The following is a 15120-nucleotide window of genomic DNA, read 5'->3' as shown; positions in this document are numbered from 1 at the left end:
TGTGTGTGTGTGTGTGTGTGTGTGTGTGTGTGTGTGTGTGTGTGTGTGTGTGTGTGTGTGAGTGCCTTTCACCACCGTGCTTTGTTTTTAACATGTCCGTGATTGTCTTTCCCGTCTCGCACTGAAGTGCATCTCTCTTTCCCTTTCAGTCGTGACCTCACTTTCATCTCTGTCCCCTTTGCTATTTCCCTTGCTATTCCCACCCCCTCAGTGTGTGTGTTTGTGGTGATGTTGAGGCTCTGTGCATTTCAGGATCTGTTATATAACTGTTGTGTAAGGTTGGAGGGAGGGAAATTCAGGGTAGACAGGGTAATCGAGTGAATGGAAAAAAAAAAAGCATGTGGTGAACACGGTGAGCAATTAAAGCCAAACAATAGAAAGATGTCGGTGCTTCACAAACAACTGACCAGACGTCATAGTGGGTGTCTGATTCCTTGGCTTTTGTAAAATTCCACTTAACGTGAAAAGTGTAGAGAAGGTGTACGGAGCCTGTAGAAAGAACGTAGTCAAAACTTTGGATTAAAAAGCCAAAAACTGAGGTGACTGGGTTGAAGACAGCACAGATGTGATTGGTTTCATTTTCTACTGTAGCTCTTCAAGTCAAGAACTTTTCATTTATTCCCTTTTATTGTAGTGTGCTTTGTTATCTTCATTTATGCCTTTCTCAAAGCTTACTGTCTGCACTGTGCAGTCTGCAGGCTTTTGGTTCTGTAAGGCAGCAGGTTGGCTCAGCAGGGCTTTGACCTGATGCTAATATGACCACAAACTGATATAATGCTGAGATAATGATTAACATGTTCACCATTTTAGTTTTGGCAACTAGCCTGATAATGCTTTGGGAATGAGTTTACCAGTATTTGGTCATAAATTAAAGTATTGGCTGACTTTGATTTGAAAAAATATATAAATAAGTTCACCTGCTCGAGTTCATCGAAGTCATCACAGTTCATTATGGAGCCGGGGGAGTGTTTATAGATAACTGTGTGTCAGCGTATTTTAAAGATGTGATGATTTCTATTGGATGAGGGCAGACTTTGACCTGGTGCCGACACACGAGAATTCACGGACACATGAATTAATAGTTGTGTGGAAATTCCTCATTAAACCCTAATGACGATAGCAGGGGGGGAAAGTTCTATTCATATTGGACCTGTTTTTTTTTTTTTTTTAAATCTGTAATCTGGCTGCGGTCTGTATCTTCAAATCTCAAAAAGGTTGTGAACCCTTGAAAGCTGTGATTGCATTGAGTGTTTTTTCCACTCTTAACTTGATTTCACTGTTAGAGGTAACATGAGACACACAAGCGTACGACACTCACGCAGACACGCTAAGGGCTGAGATGAGCTGGTGTCATTAGCAGCCAGATCGAGAAGTTTGTTATCGCACTGATGGACTGAAGGGGCGTTTTATGTAAGTTGTTTTTCAATTCGCAGTGAGCTCATAGCAGCCTCCATTTTCCATTATGTTAAGGATGTGTGTCTGTCTGCTCGTGCGCATGCGTGTCCACGTTCTGATGCTGCCAGGTATCATGCACTAAACATGCTTTCTGTGTGTGTGTGTGTGTGTGTGTGTGTGTGTGTGTGTGTGTGTGTGTGTGTGTGTGTGTGTGTGTGTGTGTGTGTGTGTGTGTGTGTGTGTGTGTGTGTGTGTGTGTGTGTGTGTGTGTGTTGGCAGCATTTCCTTGTTTGTCCAGGCAGATTCTTAGCTGGAATGCCATCTACATTTCCATGTGTGCATTGGATATTTATGTATTGATTTGTATTCTTATGTGAACACTTGTCCTCTAAAGTGTGTGTGTGTGTGTGTGTGTGTGTGTGTGTGTGTGTGTGTGTGTGTGTGTGTGTGTGTGTGTCAATGTTTGTGTCCTGTCTTGTGTTTCATAAGCCATCCATATTTATGATCCAGCTCTTACATAAGCCCCAGATCTGGTTCAGTGTGTTTCTGGCAGAACAACTGAGAGGGAGAGGGAGGAGGAGAGAAGAAGAAGAAAGGTGAAAGTGAAATCCAGACAGATTGAGAGTAGAAGAAACAGAAGTGGAACTTAAGACAAGTTTGCAAAAAACACTGATGAATTGAAATTGAGCAATCGGAGCGCAGTTGTGATTTTTTTGGATTGAAAACTGTTTCGACTCTTGCGCTGTAAGAGGAACTTTGTTCGTTGTATTTGAAAACTTAAGTCCTGACAGGCTGCCATCCATTGGTCAAAGTTTCCATTTTAAACACAGCCATGATTGGAAAGAAGCTCAAAAGCAATAACTACACAATCTAATAATTGCTAACAAAACTTTTGACCAACATTATATTTACCCATTTAAATAAAGTTTAATTATTTGTGGCGGCTAGGAGCTGCTAGCTGAGCAGGTCATCTGCTATTTGGAAGGTTAGTTCTTCAATTCGTGGTTGCTCCGGTTTGTTTTGTCCGAACATGGACAAATGTGTTTACCAGCACAAAAGGGAAAAGGTGAACAAAACAACCGAATGGGAGGATCAGCACGCTCAACTTGAGATTGCTGCAATCACTGTAATAGTTTAAAGATTTATGACACCAGCAGTTATAATTAATAGGTGTGCAGCTCCGTGTAGGCTCATTTCTGAGAACAGAGAGCAGGTGGCTCCACATGGCTAAAAGAAACCTCTTAATGATAAGCACAGATAAGTGCTGTGAATATGGAAGTTTCGAATGTATTAGGTTATTTTAGTTATTTGAGATATAAAGCTGTTTCACGCCATTTCCCCGGAGTCATCAAAGTGTTATAAAACACCCTGTTATACAAGCCTTTCAGCTATTGTGACTTTGCAGACACTGGATCTTTCCAAAATCCTCTGTGGCTCTGACCTTCATTAGCGCTGCATGCTTCTCGTTTGTGAAAGTAGCGCCTGAAACAGTTTGATTTTTGATTTTGTGTTTTCCCCCCATATATGACGAGGGAAGTAGCAGGTAGCCACAACATTAAAATCACTGACAGGTTAAGTAAATAACCCTTCAATCTTCTGACCTGCACAATATTAAGATGGTGGTGTTACTGCTGTGGTTTGTCAGTCTCTTATGTGCAACAGTTTGACAACACCATTAAATTCAGACTGCAAAGCAGGTGAAGATCTTTGGGAACGCCATTCAGAATCTATTTTATATTGTATGAGTTTTAAACTTTTTTTTACTCATCGCACTGGATGCTACAACTTCATTTTCTTCTTGCATTGTTTATATAGCATCAAAAACGTGTGCAAGAATGAATTTTCTTAGCATCTTATTTTGAAAGACTGATTTATAAACTGCTAGTAATCCAGATTTTGTTTCTACACCTGAATTGACAGTTCTTGTCGTCCCCTTGCAGACCAGTCCCACAGCGCCTCTTTCAGCTCCGAGAATGAGGCTCAGGGCGGCAACCCTGCTGTGTGGCAGTGCACCCCTCCCCCATCTACCTCACCTACGGCGGAGACGCCGGCTCACCCTCCCTCCTCCCAGCCCGGGTCAAGACCCCACTCCAGGCCGGCAAGCCAAAGCCCCACCCCTCCCTCGGCCCCGACAGGAACCAAGAAGAGGAGCTCCAAACCTGCGCACATGAGACGCAACATCAGGTACAGAAGACACGGAGTTAACTCTGGTCTCAGTCACAGTTCAAACAGAGGCAACTTACAGAAACCAATTTCTATCATGTCCTATTTGAGCTACGATCAGCTTTGTCACAAAAGGCAGAAGCCATTTTGCAACTTAGGTACTAATTGAATGTTGAATTGAAGATTAAGTGATGCAAACACACACATCAAAGAAACACACTTCAGTATCCATTTTCTACTGGTGATTCAGCGTGGATGCAACATCCCACTGTTTTCAGCTGTTTTTTCTTTTTCTTGTAAGAAGCAGCTATGAAAACAGATGTTCAGATATCAGACGGGTTCTGGGATTGCTTACTTTAGACTCACACCATTTAAAACAGATTTTTAAAAATGAGTCTTGAGTTTTTGCTTGCCAAACAGTAACCAGTCAACCTTGAGATAAAAGCGATTGCTGCACAATCCCTCGAGTAAGTTGCTGCTGAAGGGCAGAAAAAAACAACATTCACGCCGCTTATGCAACTCATACTGTATTAGTTTTAACACCCACTGCTGGCTGGATAATAAGATTTGTCCTACTGTACATATATATCTTTTTTTTTTTTTTCCCTCTACTCTTCCCTCATCTTAAATTTCATTTTGAAACTATGTTCCAGTTACTATTGAAATCTATCACTGATCATACATATGCTCAGTCTGCAGCTTTATTACTCCAGGCTGCAAATAAACATGGTATAGCTCAACCCCTAATATGCTGTTGCCTTTACATAACAGCCAGTTTAATATAATTTCTAACATGTGTCATGGATAGAAGTTCTGGTTTATTCCCTGCCTTTAAGTACATATGATATATTTAACTATTTGTGTAAATAAGAGGTGTAGGACTTCTTGTTTTATTTGCCAGTTCAAAGTAGTACATTTTTTTCAACGATTTGTTTGTTCAATACTTCTTTTTTGAATAATTAAATTATTCAGCTTTACAATTTAGTTAGTTGGAGGCTATAGCAAAACTGAAACCCGTTTGTGTAAATGTGAACACTGCACTGAGTTCTCTAAATATCCTCAATTCTTTTGACATCTTAGAAAAAAATTAGCCCGGAGACACAATGTTCATTTCATCGTCCCATATTCCAGTAAGCTTTTTACCCACTGTGGAAATATAGGATTCAGAAACAACATCAGCAAACACTTAATGCATTTAGTGTGCTAGCAGTACAGCAGAAGTGAGGTTTCTACCCGCTAGCCTAATCAGTCAAAGTTGTGGTGAAAATTTTCTGTCTTCCGGAGAGAGGTTTTGTGGTCAGATTGGACAAAAAATTGGCCACAATGACAAGAGTAAAGGTCAAACCTGAGAACTCTGTCCCAGCTGTCATGCATGGTGGCGGTACCATCATGCTCTGGAGCTGTTTTACAGCCAGTGGTACTGGTACGTTGCACAAAGTGGAAGCAGATCCACAGCTAAATATTTGAAACTTGGATACAGTTGAGTTTTACAACTTGACAATGATCCCAAACACAAATCAAACCTGGTTTTGGTCCGTTTAATGACTGACTGTAATGTAATCAGTCATTACATTAGAATGGCATTCCCAAAATCCTGACCTCAACCCTATTGAAAATTTGTGGACTACACAGAAAAGCTGGGTCTGTTCCAAGAAAACCAATTTAAATGAACACATTTTAAATCTACCAAGAGTGATCAAATATTCAGCCAGAAGTATGACAAAAATACTTGCTGACAGCTACCAAAAGGGTCTGGTCGAGGGACATTTAACCAATTTATTAAAGATGACCAAGTTATGTATGCTATCCAATCATTCCATCCTAGAAAAAGAACAGACTGAAGAAATCAAGCTAACTTTCCCGTGTTGTTCTAGCAGGTAGTGTAAATCGGGTTGTCCTTCAACATGAGGACACAAAACAAGTGGGGTTCTTCGAATGAGCCTGGCAGTAATTTTTCCTCCTAAGCAAAACAAAACATTTAAAAAGTCTTTGATAATTCTTTGTGGCTTTTTCGCTGAGTCACATATTTCACAATGCACAGCTCTCTTGGTTCCAATTTATTATTAAACGCTGACTAATGTAGCTTTAAAGAAAGCAATGGTGTGACTATCATAATTAAGCCCCTGCGAGTATTCCAATGTGAGAAGAATGATTCATCAGCAATCGAACACGTGCACAGTGCAAACTGTATGGTTACAGTTTGGGAAATTCTAAAACTAGAATAAAAGCAAACCGATTTGTTGCTGTGTTTGCGTAGGAAGTTACTGAGGGAGCATCAGTTGGAGGCAGTGACCAAAGCGGCCCAGCAGGAGGAGCTGGAGAGAAGGCGACGTCTGGAGCAACAAAGACAACAGGATTTCCCCGTACCGCTGCTGCCCGAATACACAACTGGTGAGAGTGTGTACACAAACATGCAAACTCGCTGCTCCATCAGACAGTAACTGCCTAAACTGTACGACAAACCGCAATTTCAAGTTTGTATCCAGGTTCTGAAAAAACCGACTCTCGATTTTGCTTTCTTTTTGTTCATGTCACAGCTGTTTTTTTTCTCTTTTCATCCCTCATTTGTCCCCAAATCTTCTTCCAATACTAACTTCACCTGCGTTCCCTTTTCTCCAGGCGATGTGACAACGCGTGCGTCGTCATCGGCGACGTCAGCAGCATCGCAGCAGGAAGTGAACTTGAGCAGACGGGAGGTGATCTGTGTGGACTCGGGCAGCACGGGCATCAGTGAGGATGACTGCAAGGCTAACATACCCGCCTCTGTTAGCCCACAACACACGAACAAAACAGGTAAGAGACACACAGACAGAGGAAGGCAAAAAAAAGTAATGCCAAGTGTTTTTAAGCAACTTAAACCAGCAGCTCAGTTCAGTTTGAACAAAAGCTTTTATTCTTATTGTCAAAGAACATCACTTGAAATCAGATGTTTCTCAAAACAAACAGAAAATTCTAACAGAAACAAGATGTTTGTCTGGTTCCAACTTCCCTTTTTTGTGCGTTTTATGACTGAAGAGTCGTTACTTAGCTGTGTTATTGCACGCTGTTGTTGTTTTACATTTCAAGTGAATACTTGAGGAGGTTTCTTTCAGTCAGCATCTGTCCTTTTCAGTCTTTAGAAGAAGTGTTCAAAAATGCTTGTGTTAAAAAAATATATATGTAGGTATATTTTTTTTTAAAAACACTAAAAAGGAAAAAAAACGCGGATTGGAAACCAAAACATTAAAGCTGACTAAACACAGTTTGCATTTTGTGGACAAAGACTTGGAGTACTGACCCTTTTCTTGTAATCCCAGGGTGTATTTTATATGTATCATTGAATAATCGTAGAGGGGATGGTCGCCTAACTGGCCAAAACCTTTAAAAAGACGGATCCTTAATGTTACAAAGCCCAAACACCACAGTGTGCAGCAACTTTTAGGTGCTGTTTTTCAGGATTTTAGTGTATTTCTTTTCCCATGCATTCCTCATCACGTTTAACAGAGGTTTGAGGGCAGATTCAACTTGCAGAAACTTGGATTTTACGTTTAAGCCATCTGGTTATAAGCTTAAAATCATGCTGGGTCTTTAAAACTTCCAGGATCAAACTCACTTTTAGGACTGGCAGCTTCTCCAAGCTCTCAGTTTCAGCTGTGACAGCCTGCAGACTTCCTCTTTGAGTTATTTAATTGGTTTGCCTTATTAGTGCAGAATGAAGTATTGTCCGTTTATGCTATCAGGTGTTGCACAATTGCTGTCATGACTTATGTAAAAGTGACTCATCTGTTCTATTCAAACATGTAGCAGTTACATCACAGTGTCTGTCTTACTGTTGGATTTCTTGGTACTGAAGGCATCGGTGAGGCTGCACAATGCAGAATCATAAAGTTATAAAACATTTTACTACAGTCGGTGTTGAGAAACAGCAGATCCACAGTGTGCAGCTTCTCTTTTTCTTTGAACTTTAACATTATGTTGTATAATCTTGTCTCTAAAGAGGGGTGTGGGGGGGTCGGTGACATTCATCAACAGGAAATTCTGTTCTCCCACAAAACGCTACGTCCAGATGAACAGATTCAACTTTTGGAGATCAACAGGAAATATCTTGCAACTGTAGCAGTTTGACGTTGTCTGGTGAAAACCTCACATCTCATCAGCCTTTTAAAGATTAAGCAAACCAGCCTGAATAGCCTCATGACAGGCATGCGTTTATTAAATTACACACTCTGTTTCAAAATGCTTTCTGAGCCCAGGGGTCTGGAAAGCTGACGCAGTAAAAGACCCGACAGATTGAATTTCCAGGAAAAAAAAAAAAAGAAGGAAGATTTGAAAGACAGCTCGAACTTGAATATCAAATGAGGTTTTTACTCCAGAAACCACAAGTCAGCACATATTTAGGTGTCCATTCATCTGCAGAGATGAACAGAAATCAGCATTTATGTTCAACATCACGTCGGTAAACTACAGGAAGTCGTACTGGTTCTGTTTTGTGACTGCAGCTCTAGTTTCGCTCTCGCAGCTGCCTCAGTAGAGCCGCTGGAAAGGAAGCGTCCCATTATTTCAAATGAAAACTTGCTGATTACTTTACTTGAGATTAAAAAAAAGAAAAAAGAAAAGAATCCTTCTAGGGAGGATTTTGTAAAAACATTTAAACTTAATTACTAAAAGTCTTACAGCACCAATTTAAACTGAGGTCAAAATTCCTCCTGCTTCCTGTAAAGGCTGTGTGTCTGTGCGTGCGTGTGTGAGTTATAGTGCAGGGTGCTTTCGTAGATTAGCTGCCATGTGCATCAGAATATTTAGAACCTTCAGAGAGTACATCATGTACTGTTCCCTTATTGCCCGAGTGCGCACTCTCTCACACCCTCACAGAGTCACAAACATTCAGAAAGCCACTCAAGGATAAACACACACGCGCACAGTTTGGTATAAACACATATATTTCAGTGTCAGGGCCAGAAGATGAAGGCAAACCGCAGACACACATACCTGCAACACAAACAAATGAGGATGAGAGGGCGAGAGAGATGGCCGTGATAAACAGAGACGGGTAATATGTAGATTTGAAAGCTGAGAAAGACAAAAGCAAAGGAAAGAGGAAAAAAGGCAAATGAAAGGGGGAGAGGGGAAGGGAGATGAAAGGAGAGAGTGTGTGTCTGTGTGTGTGGGGGGCAGATCAGAGTGGGTCTGTGGAGCAATAAAGCCGGCTAATCCTGGTTATGAGCCAGAACACACTCACATAACAAACACACACACTTTCACCACAGTGGCACAGTGACATTTCTAGTTTGGGTTGCATAACCAGTCTCCCCCTCCACTCTAATCCTACTTGTATAACCAGCCATTCACTGCAGTTATATAAGCTCTCTCTCCCTCTCTCTCTCTCTCGCGCACACACACTAACATACTGACACACACACACACACCACCTCTTCCCGTTGTGCCCTCACAGGCTGCCAGCTTGTGTAACTTTCGCCACATGATACCGCTGACGTTGAATTCCTTTTTTTTATCAGATATGGATTTCGGTCGTTTCATTTCCAAACGCGCACGCACGATAACCTTCACGTTTGAAGCGGCGTCGCACAAGATGCGACCAGTGACCCCTGTTACTTGACATGAATGTATGAAGGCCATTAAAAAGAAGGAGGGCTTGTTTTCATTGGAATAGCTGCTGCAAGATTTCTCAATCTCTGGCACTTGGGCCACTGGGCCTGTTTATTCACATTCTCTCATTCTGTGTGTCTCAAAAGCGAAACAGCCCTGCTCACTACAAAAACATGCATGAAATGCACCATTTCTTAAAGTCCTTATCATTTAGCCTAGTAGAATTACCAATTTTACATAATTAATAACTTCCCCAGTTTGCAATTTCTCCTCCAGCTCCAAAAAAATATATATTTATATCTAGTTTTTATTGTCTCTAGATTTAATTTTTTTTATATGCAAGTGTTTGTGTACTCTCTCTGGCCTGCGCAGATGTCATAGATCTGAGCTCCGGCGAGGACGACTCCATCGTCCACGTTAGCGAGTCTACAGCTGAGGAAGAAGAAAGCGAGCCGAGCGGCGCCCACATCAATGACGCCCTCAACCAGCCGGACGCCCGGGGGAGGGTGCTGGTCAACCTGAACCATCCGACTACAGAGGAAGACCTCTTCCTGTCGCCTCAGCTGGCCAGAGCAGTGAAACCTCATCAGGTACTAATGTAGCAGCACTTATTGTAACTTTTTGAAAATGCTAAAAAAAAGGAGAATTTATTCATTGTTGTGTTTAAAAAGTCCTTCGATGTCAATTTTGTAAAGCCCCTTAAATCCTGATCCCGGAGCTTCACTCTCTCTGCTTTTCTTATGCCGCCTCTTCCTCCTTCTCAGATCGGGGGAATCCGTTTCCTGTACGATAACCTGGTGGAGTCGGTGGAGCGCTTCAGCAGCAGCAGTGGATTCGGCTGTATCCTGGCCCACAGCATGGGCCTGGGCAAAACGCTGCAGGTCATCTCCTTCATCGACGTCCTCTTCAGACACACCCAGGCTCACACCGTGCTCGCCATCGTACCTGTAAGAACCCGCGGGTTTGATCTTTGTGTAGTAGAACGGGGAAAAGGATTCAATAAATGCTCAGATATATGGAAGAAGAGAAAAATCTAAGTGGATTAAATCAAAAGATATAAGTGAATAGACACACACGTTTTGCCTGCAAGCTTTCGATCGATAGAAAAGTTGATGTGAAGAGTAACTCAGAGAAAAGGGCATGTTAATAAATAATGTTAAGATGTTCTGCAGCTCACGTTCGCATGAATTATTGATCGTATTTATCCTTGAGTTCTATAATCTTAAAATGATGTTGCATCAAAAGTCAAAATGAAACACAAAAAACAGACCACATTTGCTGGACTTGTGAAGCTGGAAGGGAACACGCTTGTTGCCTTTGTTTGGAGTGAGGTTTCTGAGCTGTCACTCTTATGACGTGAACAGAATTCTTATAGAAATGAGATGACAAAGCTATAAGAGGGTTTGGTGATTTTTTTAAATGCATATATTTTTTGTTGTTCCAGGTGAACACGCTGCAGAACTGGCTGTCAGAGTTCAACACCTGGGTCCCGCCCCCCGAGGCTTTACCTCCAGATCCTGATTCCGCAGTGGTGACACCACGTACCTTTAAGGTTCACATCCTCAACGATGAACACAAGTGAGTAACAAACACACTTTTTTTTTCTTTTTTTTTAACCTAATCCTTTTTAAGATTGGGTGCTTTAACACAACCATGTCTTTGTTGTTTTGCTCTATCACACTAGACGGAATGAGAACTGATTAAATGTTATGTAATCATCGAGGAAGAACCAAAAACAATAAAAATCCTGCAGGTTCTCTCCTCACACAGACAGCAGGGTCAAAGCAGTCAGGAAGTGTTTCATTTATCTGTCTTTAAAAAAAACAAAAAGACTAAGCTGACCCTCTGGTCGGCCTGTGAGCTTAATCCCCGTCTGGCCCGTCCTTGCTTCCGTCTCTCCGGTATCTTCCCTCCCAACAGCTGCTGGATTTCTGCTGGAAAAGGTTTTCCGATTCTCACACGGATGTGAATGTCTGAAAATATTTATTTAATATAAGATAATCTGATATTATTACAGGATTTCCTCCTTTCTTTGACTCATTTTCTTCGCCTTTAGTCATACATCTCACACTTTTTCATAGGTTTCACTTAAAGGTGCTACAAATTACATTTAAGATCATCACTCAAAGGAAAACATGCCTCCAGCTTTCTTTCTCTCTTTTTTTCTGTTTTTTTATTGAACTGTAATGAATGTTATCTTTTTAGGAAAACACTTTTACTTTGTGGATTGCTGCCAGGCAAAAAATTATTTCATTGTCTTACCTTTGAGAAACACAAGCAGTAACCAACCTGATACCTTCCGGTGATATCCAGGAATACTACAGCCAGGGCCAAGGTGGTGGAGGACTGGGCTCGGGACGGGGGCGTGCTGCTGATGGGCTACGAGATGTATCGCCTTTTGTCACTGAAGAAGAGCTTCGTGGCTGGAAGGAAAAAGAAGAGCAAGAAAGCAGCGGGACCTGTCGTCATCGACTTGGATGAAGAGGACAGGCAGCAGGAGCTACTTAAAGGTTGGAGAGACTGGGAAAGATGATAGAGGTTGCAGGACAGGAATGAGAGGACGTGAAGTAAAAATAGGAGAAATGCAAAGACTAGAAGTTTCAGATTACAGTGCAAGAACAGTCGGAATAGCAAATTAAATTAAAAATATCCTCACTTGTTCTCTGTAGGTATCGAGAAAGCTTTGGCTCGGCCCGGTCCAGACGTGGTGATCTGTGACGAAGGACATCGCATCAAGAACTGCCACGCCAGCACATCGCAGGCTCTAAAGAACATCCGAACCAGACGCCGTGTGGTCCTCACCGGTTACCCGCTCCAGAACAACCTGATTGAATACTGGTGCATGGTCGACTTTGTCCGGCCCGATTTTCTAGGTACGGAGCAACCTGTGCCTCGTTTCAGCAGACGAGCATTAGCAGTTAAAGTCAAAACTGCAGCTTTTACACCCTGTGCACATTTCAGGTACGCGGCAGGAGTTCAGCAACATGTTCGAGCGTCCCATTCTGAACGGCCAGTGTGTGGACAGCACGCCTCAGGACATCCAGCTGATGAGGTACAGGAGCCACGTCCTGCACAGCCTGCTGGAGGGCTTTGTACAGAGGTAAGGGTCACTGTCATTGTCCATAAAACAAAAGCTCAGTGAGGTTTTTGCAATTATTGATTGTAATTTGTCTTTAATCCAGACGAGGCCACGATGTCCTGAAGGACCAGCTGCCTTCTAAGGAGGAGCATGTGATTCTGGTACGTCTGTGTCCCCTGCAGAGGGCGCTCTACACAGAGTTCATGAACCGCTTCAGAGAGGCAGGAAACACGGGCTGGCTCAGCCTCAACCCGCTCAAAGCGTTTTGCGTCTGCTGCAAGGTGAGGAGTGCGAGCGTGTGTCTGGATCTCTTCAGAAACTTTGTTTCACTGGTGACGATAATGACATTTATATATAGTTTTTCTAAGTATACATTTGCGTTATTCTTCAGATTTGGAACCATCCAGATGTCCTGTACGAGGCTCTGCAGAAGGAAAACCTGGCAAGCGACCAGGATTTAGACCTTGATGACATCACCTCTACAGGACGATGTCCGGCAGCACCCAATCAAAAGCCCAAGAACCTGGACAACCCTAACCCCGTCGGGGGCCTGAGCCTTAACCAGCTGCAGGAGAAAGCCAATCAGGTCATCACATATGAATGGGTACGTTGGAAGACTCAAATAGAAAAGTGCGATCTAATCACAGTTAACAAATGAAATTTTAAATAGTCCGTGCTGTGTTCAGATGTGAGAAAACTGGCCCATAGTTCCCGTCTGTAACCTCACTTTTTCAAAATCAGTGAAACTGCTTAAATAGGAAAAACCTCTGAAGCTGATCTGCAAGCAGTTTTTACAGTCTGTCTTCTCACACGGACAGGCAAAGGACATCATGACTGACTACAAGCCCGGCATCCTGGAGAACTCTGCAAAGATGGTTCTGCTGTTCCACCTGATAGAGGAGAGCGTCAGGAAGGGAGACAAACTCCTCGTCTTCAGGTAAAAGACGTAAAAAGTGCTAGGATCCCGATTTTTGCTTTGAAAGAAAAAGAAATAAAAATCTTTACTTTTCAACAACTTTGCATTCCATTATTTACACTCATGCACCTCATGGATCAGATTTCTTATCCCCCCTGTCTGTCTGCCTCCCTGCAGTCAGAGTTTGTCCACGCTGACCGTGATCGAGGAGTTTTTGGCTAAGAGACCAGTGCCTCCATCACCCAATGTGCCCAGCAGAGACAGACCCAATCAAAACTGGGTCCGCAACCTCAACTACTATCGTAAGTAATCACGAGGTTTCTGAGGTGCAAAACAGATATGGTTCAAGGTACGATGTAATAACTTGTTGGAGACAAGCACCGCTCTCTGTAATATGCTAAACCGAGCCGCTGATTATGCTGAACTGATGAGCCTGTTCTCTTTGGGGGAACTGACTGCAGTGATTTGGATGCTGCTGCTCTCATTGACTTGCCATGAGTGCTGCCACCTGCTGGTGTTTTTATTTCATTAAATAATACCTATATGTTGATTTATCATTTTTCTGCAAGCCAGTGTTTTCATTTACAGCTGTTGTATTTGTGGGGTTCATGTGTCGTAATGGATTTTTTAAAATATTATATTCATATTATATTCTTTATGTTTTACTAGAAACTTGAATTTTAAAGAATGATCCACAGATATTTATAAAGATCTGTCACCCAAGATCAAATTACAGTTAACGTTTTTTTTTAACTGCATCACTGGTTAGTTGAGCTCTTATAATATGAATCCTCAGCTGTAACTTGTCTCTATATAGATTGTACTTTAACTGTACAGTCCATATAACAGCATATGGGGATTCAAATATTGAAGGATAAAGTTTCACTGTACTGTGAAACAAGCAAGCGAGTGGTATACATTCAGAGGAAAAACAGGAAGAGAAGAGAAACAAGAATATAAAACTTAAAGAACATGAGAACTCTCTTAGATATGAGTTAACTTTGCATTTGCTGTGTGATATTTTGAAGGACTGGATGGAAGCACAACTGCCTCAGAGAGAGAGCGACTGATAAACCAGTTCAATGACCCCTCCAACACCTCCGCATGGGTTTTTCTGCTGTCAACCAGGTAACACGATCTCCACACTAATTATATCATTATTATAGGTCATAAATCTTAAAAGGACTAATCAGCTTACTGATGTCTCGTCTGTTCCTGTCAGGGCTGGTTGTCTAGGTGTGAACCTGATCGGGGCAAACCGTGTAGTGGTTTTTGACGCCTCCTGGAACCCGTGCCACGACGCCCAGGCCGTGTGCCGTGTCTACCGCTATGGGCAGAGGAAGCCGTGCCACATCTACAGGCTGGTGTGCGATTTTACGCTGGAGAAGAAGATCTACGACCGCCAGATCTCCAAACAGGGCATGTCTGGTGAGTCGGAAACACGTGAAAAAACACTGCAGAGAATTGCAACGGAGCTGCACTTAAATAACCTCTCCTAAAATAAGTCCATGGTAACGCTTAAGTTACTTAAAAATGCATTGCATACAGGAGCATTTGTCACAGACATTTTCCTGTATTTTTAACCAGAAATAACTCAAATTTTTTTTAAAAAGGAGGAGGAAAGGGAAAAAATAAGGAAAAATTATAAGACATGGCGATTGTATTCAACCTCCATCATCCTCACTTCATGGAAATTTCACTCCCTTCAGATGACAGCTCTGTCAAACATCTGTCAGTGTTGAAATTCACTGAAAACCCCAAGTGTAGGTTCCTCTGTGTGAGCAGAACCCCTAAAACTAAATAATAAGCTCTGAGGTAAAGTCAGAGCTCTTCTGCCAAGACGCTCTCGTCTGACACTGAAGTGTCTCAAGTGTTTGCTGTAAGCTTTGTCTGGTGAGACGAATACATCGAGGCCATTCGAATTTAGTCATTTCTGTCTACATTTTTTCCCCCATGTATCCTTAGATGAATCTTTTTTCAA

General features: G+C 42.1%; 1 protein-coding gene across 3 annotated transcripts in view; it reads left to right on the top strand.

Moving 5' to 3' along the window:
- LOC116324696 (helicase ARIP4-like) overlaps positions 1-15120 on the top strand; it is a 76576-nt gene that overhangs the window by 55337 nt on the left and 6119 nt on the right. For all 3 annotated transcript variants that reach the window (XM_039604372.1, XM_031745408.2, XM_031745407.2), the window contains 15 exons: positions 3336-3579; positions 5816-5949; positions 6178-6351; positions 9517-9734; positions 9909-10091; positions 10589-10722; positions 11458-11654; positions 11814-12017; positions 12106-12244; positions 12327-12504; positions 12615-12827; positions 13042-13160; positions 13317-13441; positions 14168-14267; positions 14362-14567. In XM_039604372.1, coding sequence (XP_039460306.1) covers positions 3336-3579; positions 5816-5949; positions 6178-6351; positions 9517-9734; positions 9909-10091; positions 10589-10722; positions 11458-11654; positions 11814-12017; positions 12106-12244; positions 12327-12504; positions 12615-12827; positions 13042-13160; positions 13317-13441; positions 14168-14267; positions 14362-14567 — 2568 coding nt within the window. The remainder of the gene's footprint in view (positions 1-3335; positions 3580-5815; positions 5950-6177; positions 6352-9516; positions 9735-9908; positions 10092-10588; positions 10723-11457; positions 11655-11813; positions 12018-12105; positions 12245-12326; positions 12505-12614; positions 12828-13041; positions 13161-13316; positions 13442-14167; positions 14268-14361; positions 14568-15120) is intronic.

Source organism: Oreochromis aureus, linkage group 20, assembly GCF_013358895.1.
Source record: "Oreochromis aureus strain Israel breed Guangdong linkage group 20, ZZ_aureus, whole genome shotgun sequence".
NCBI classification, from domain to species: domain Eukaryota; kingdom Metazoa; phylum Chordata; class Actinopteri; order Cichliformes; family Cichlidae; genus Oreochromis; species Oreochromis aureus.
The sequence above is the reverse complement of the archived record's forward strand: the minus strand, read 5'-3'. Positions and strand labels throughout refer to the sequence as shown.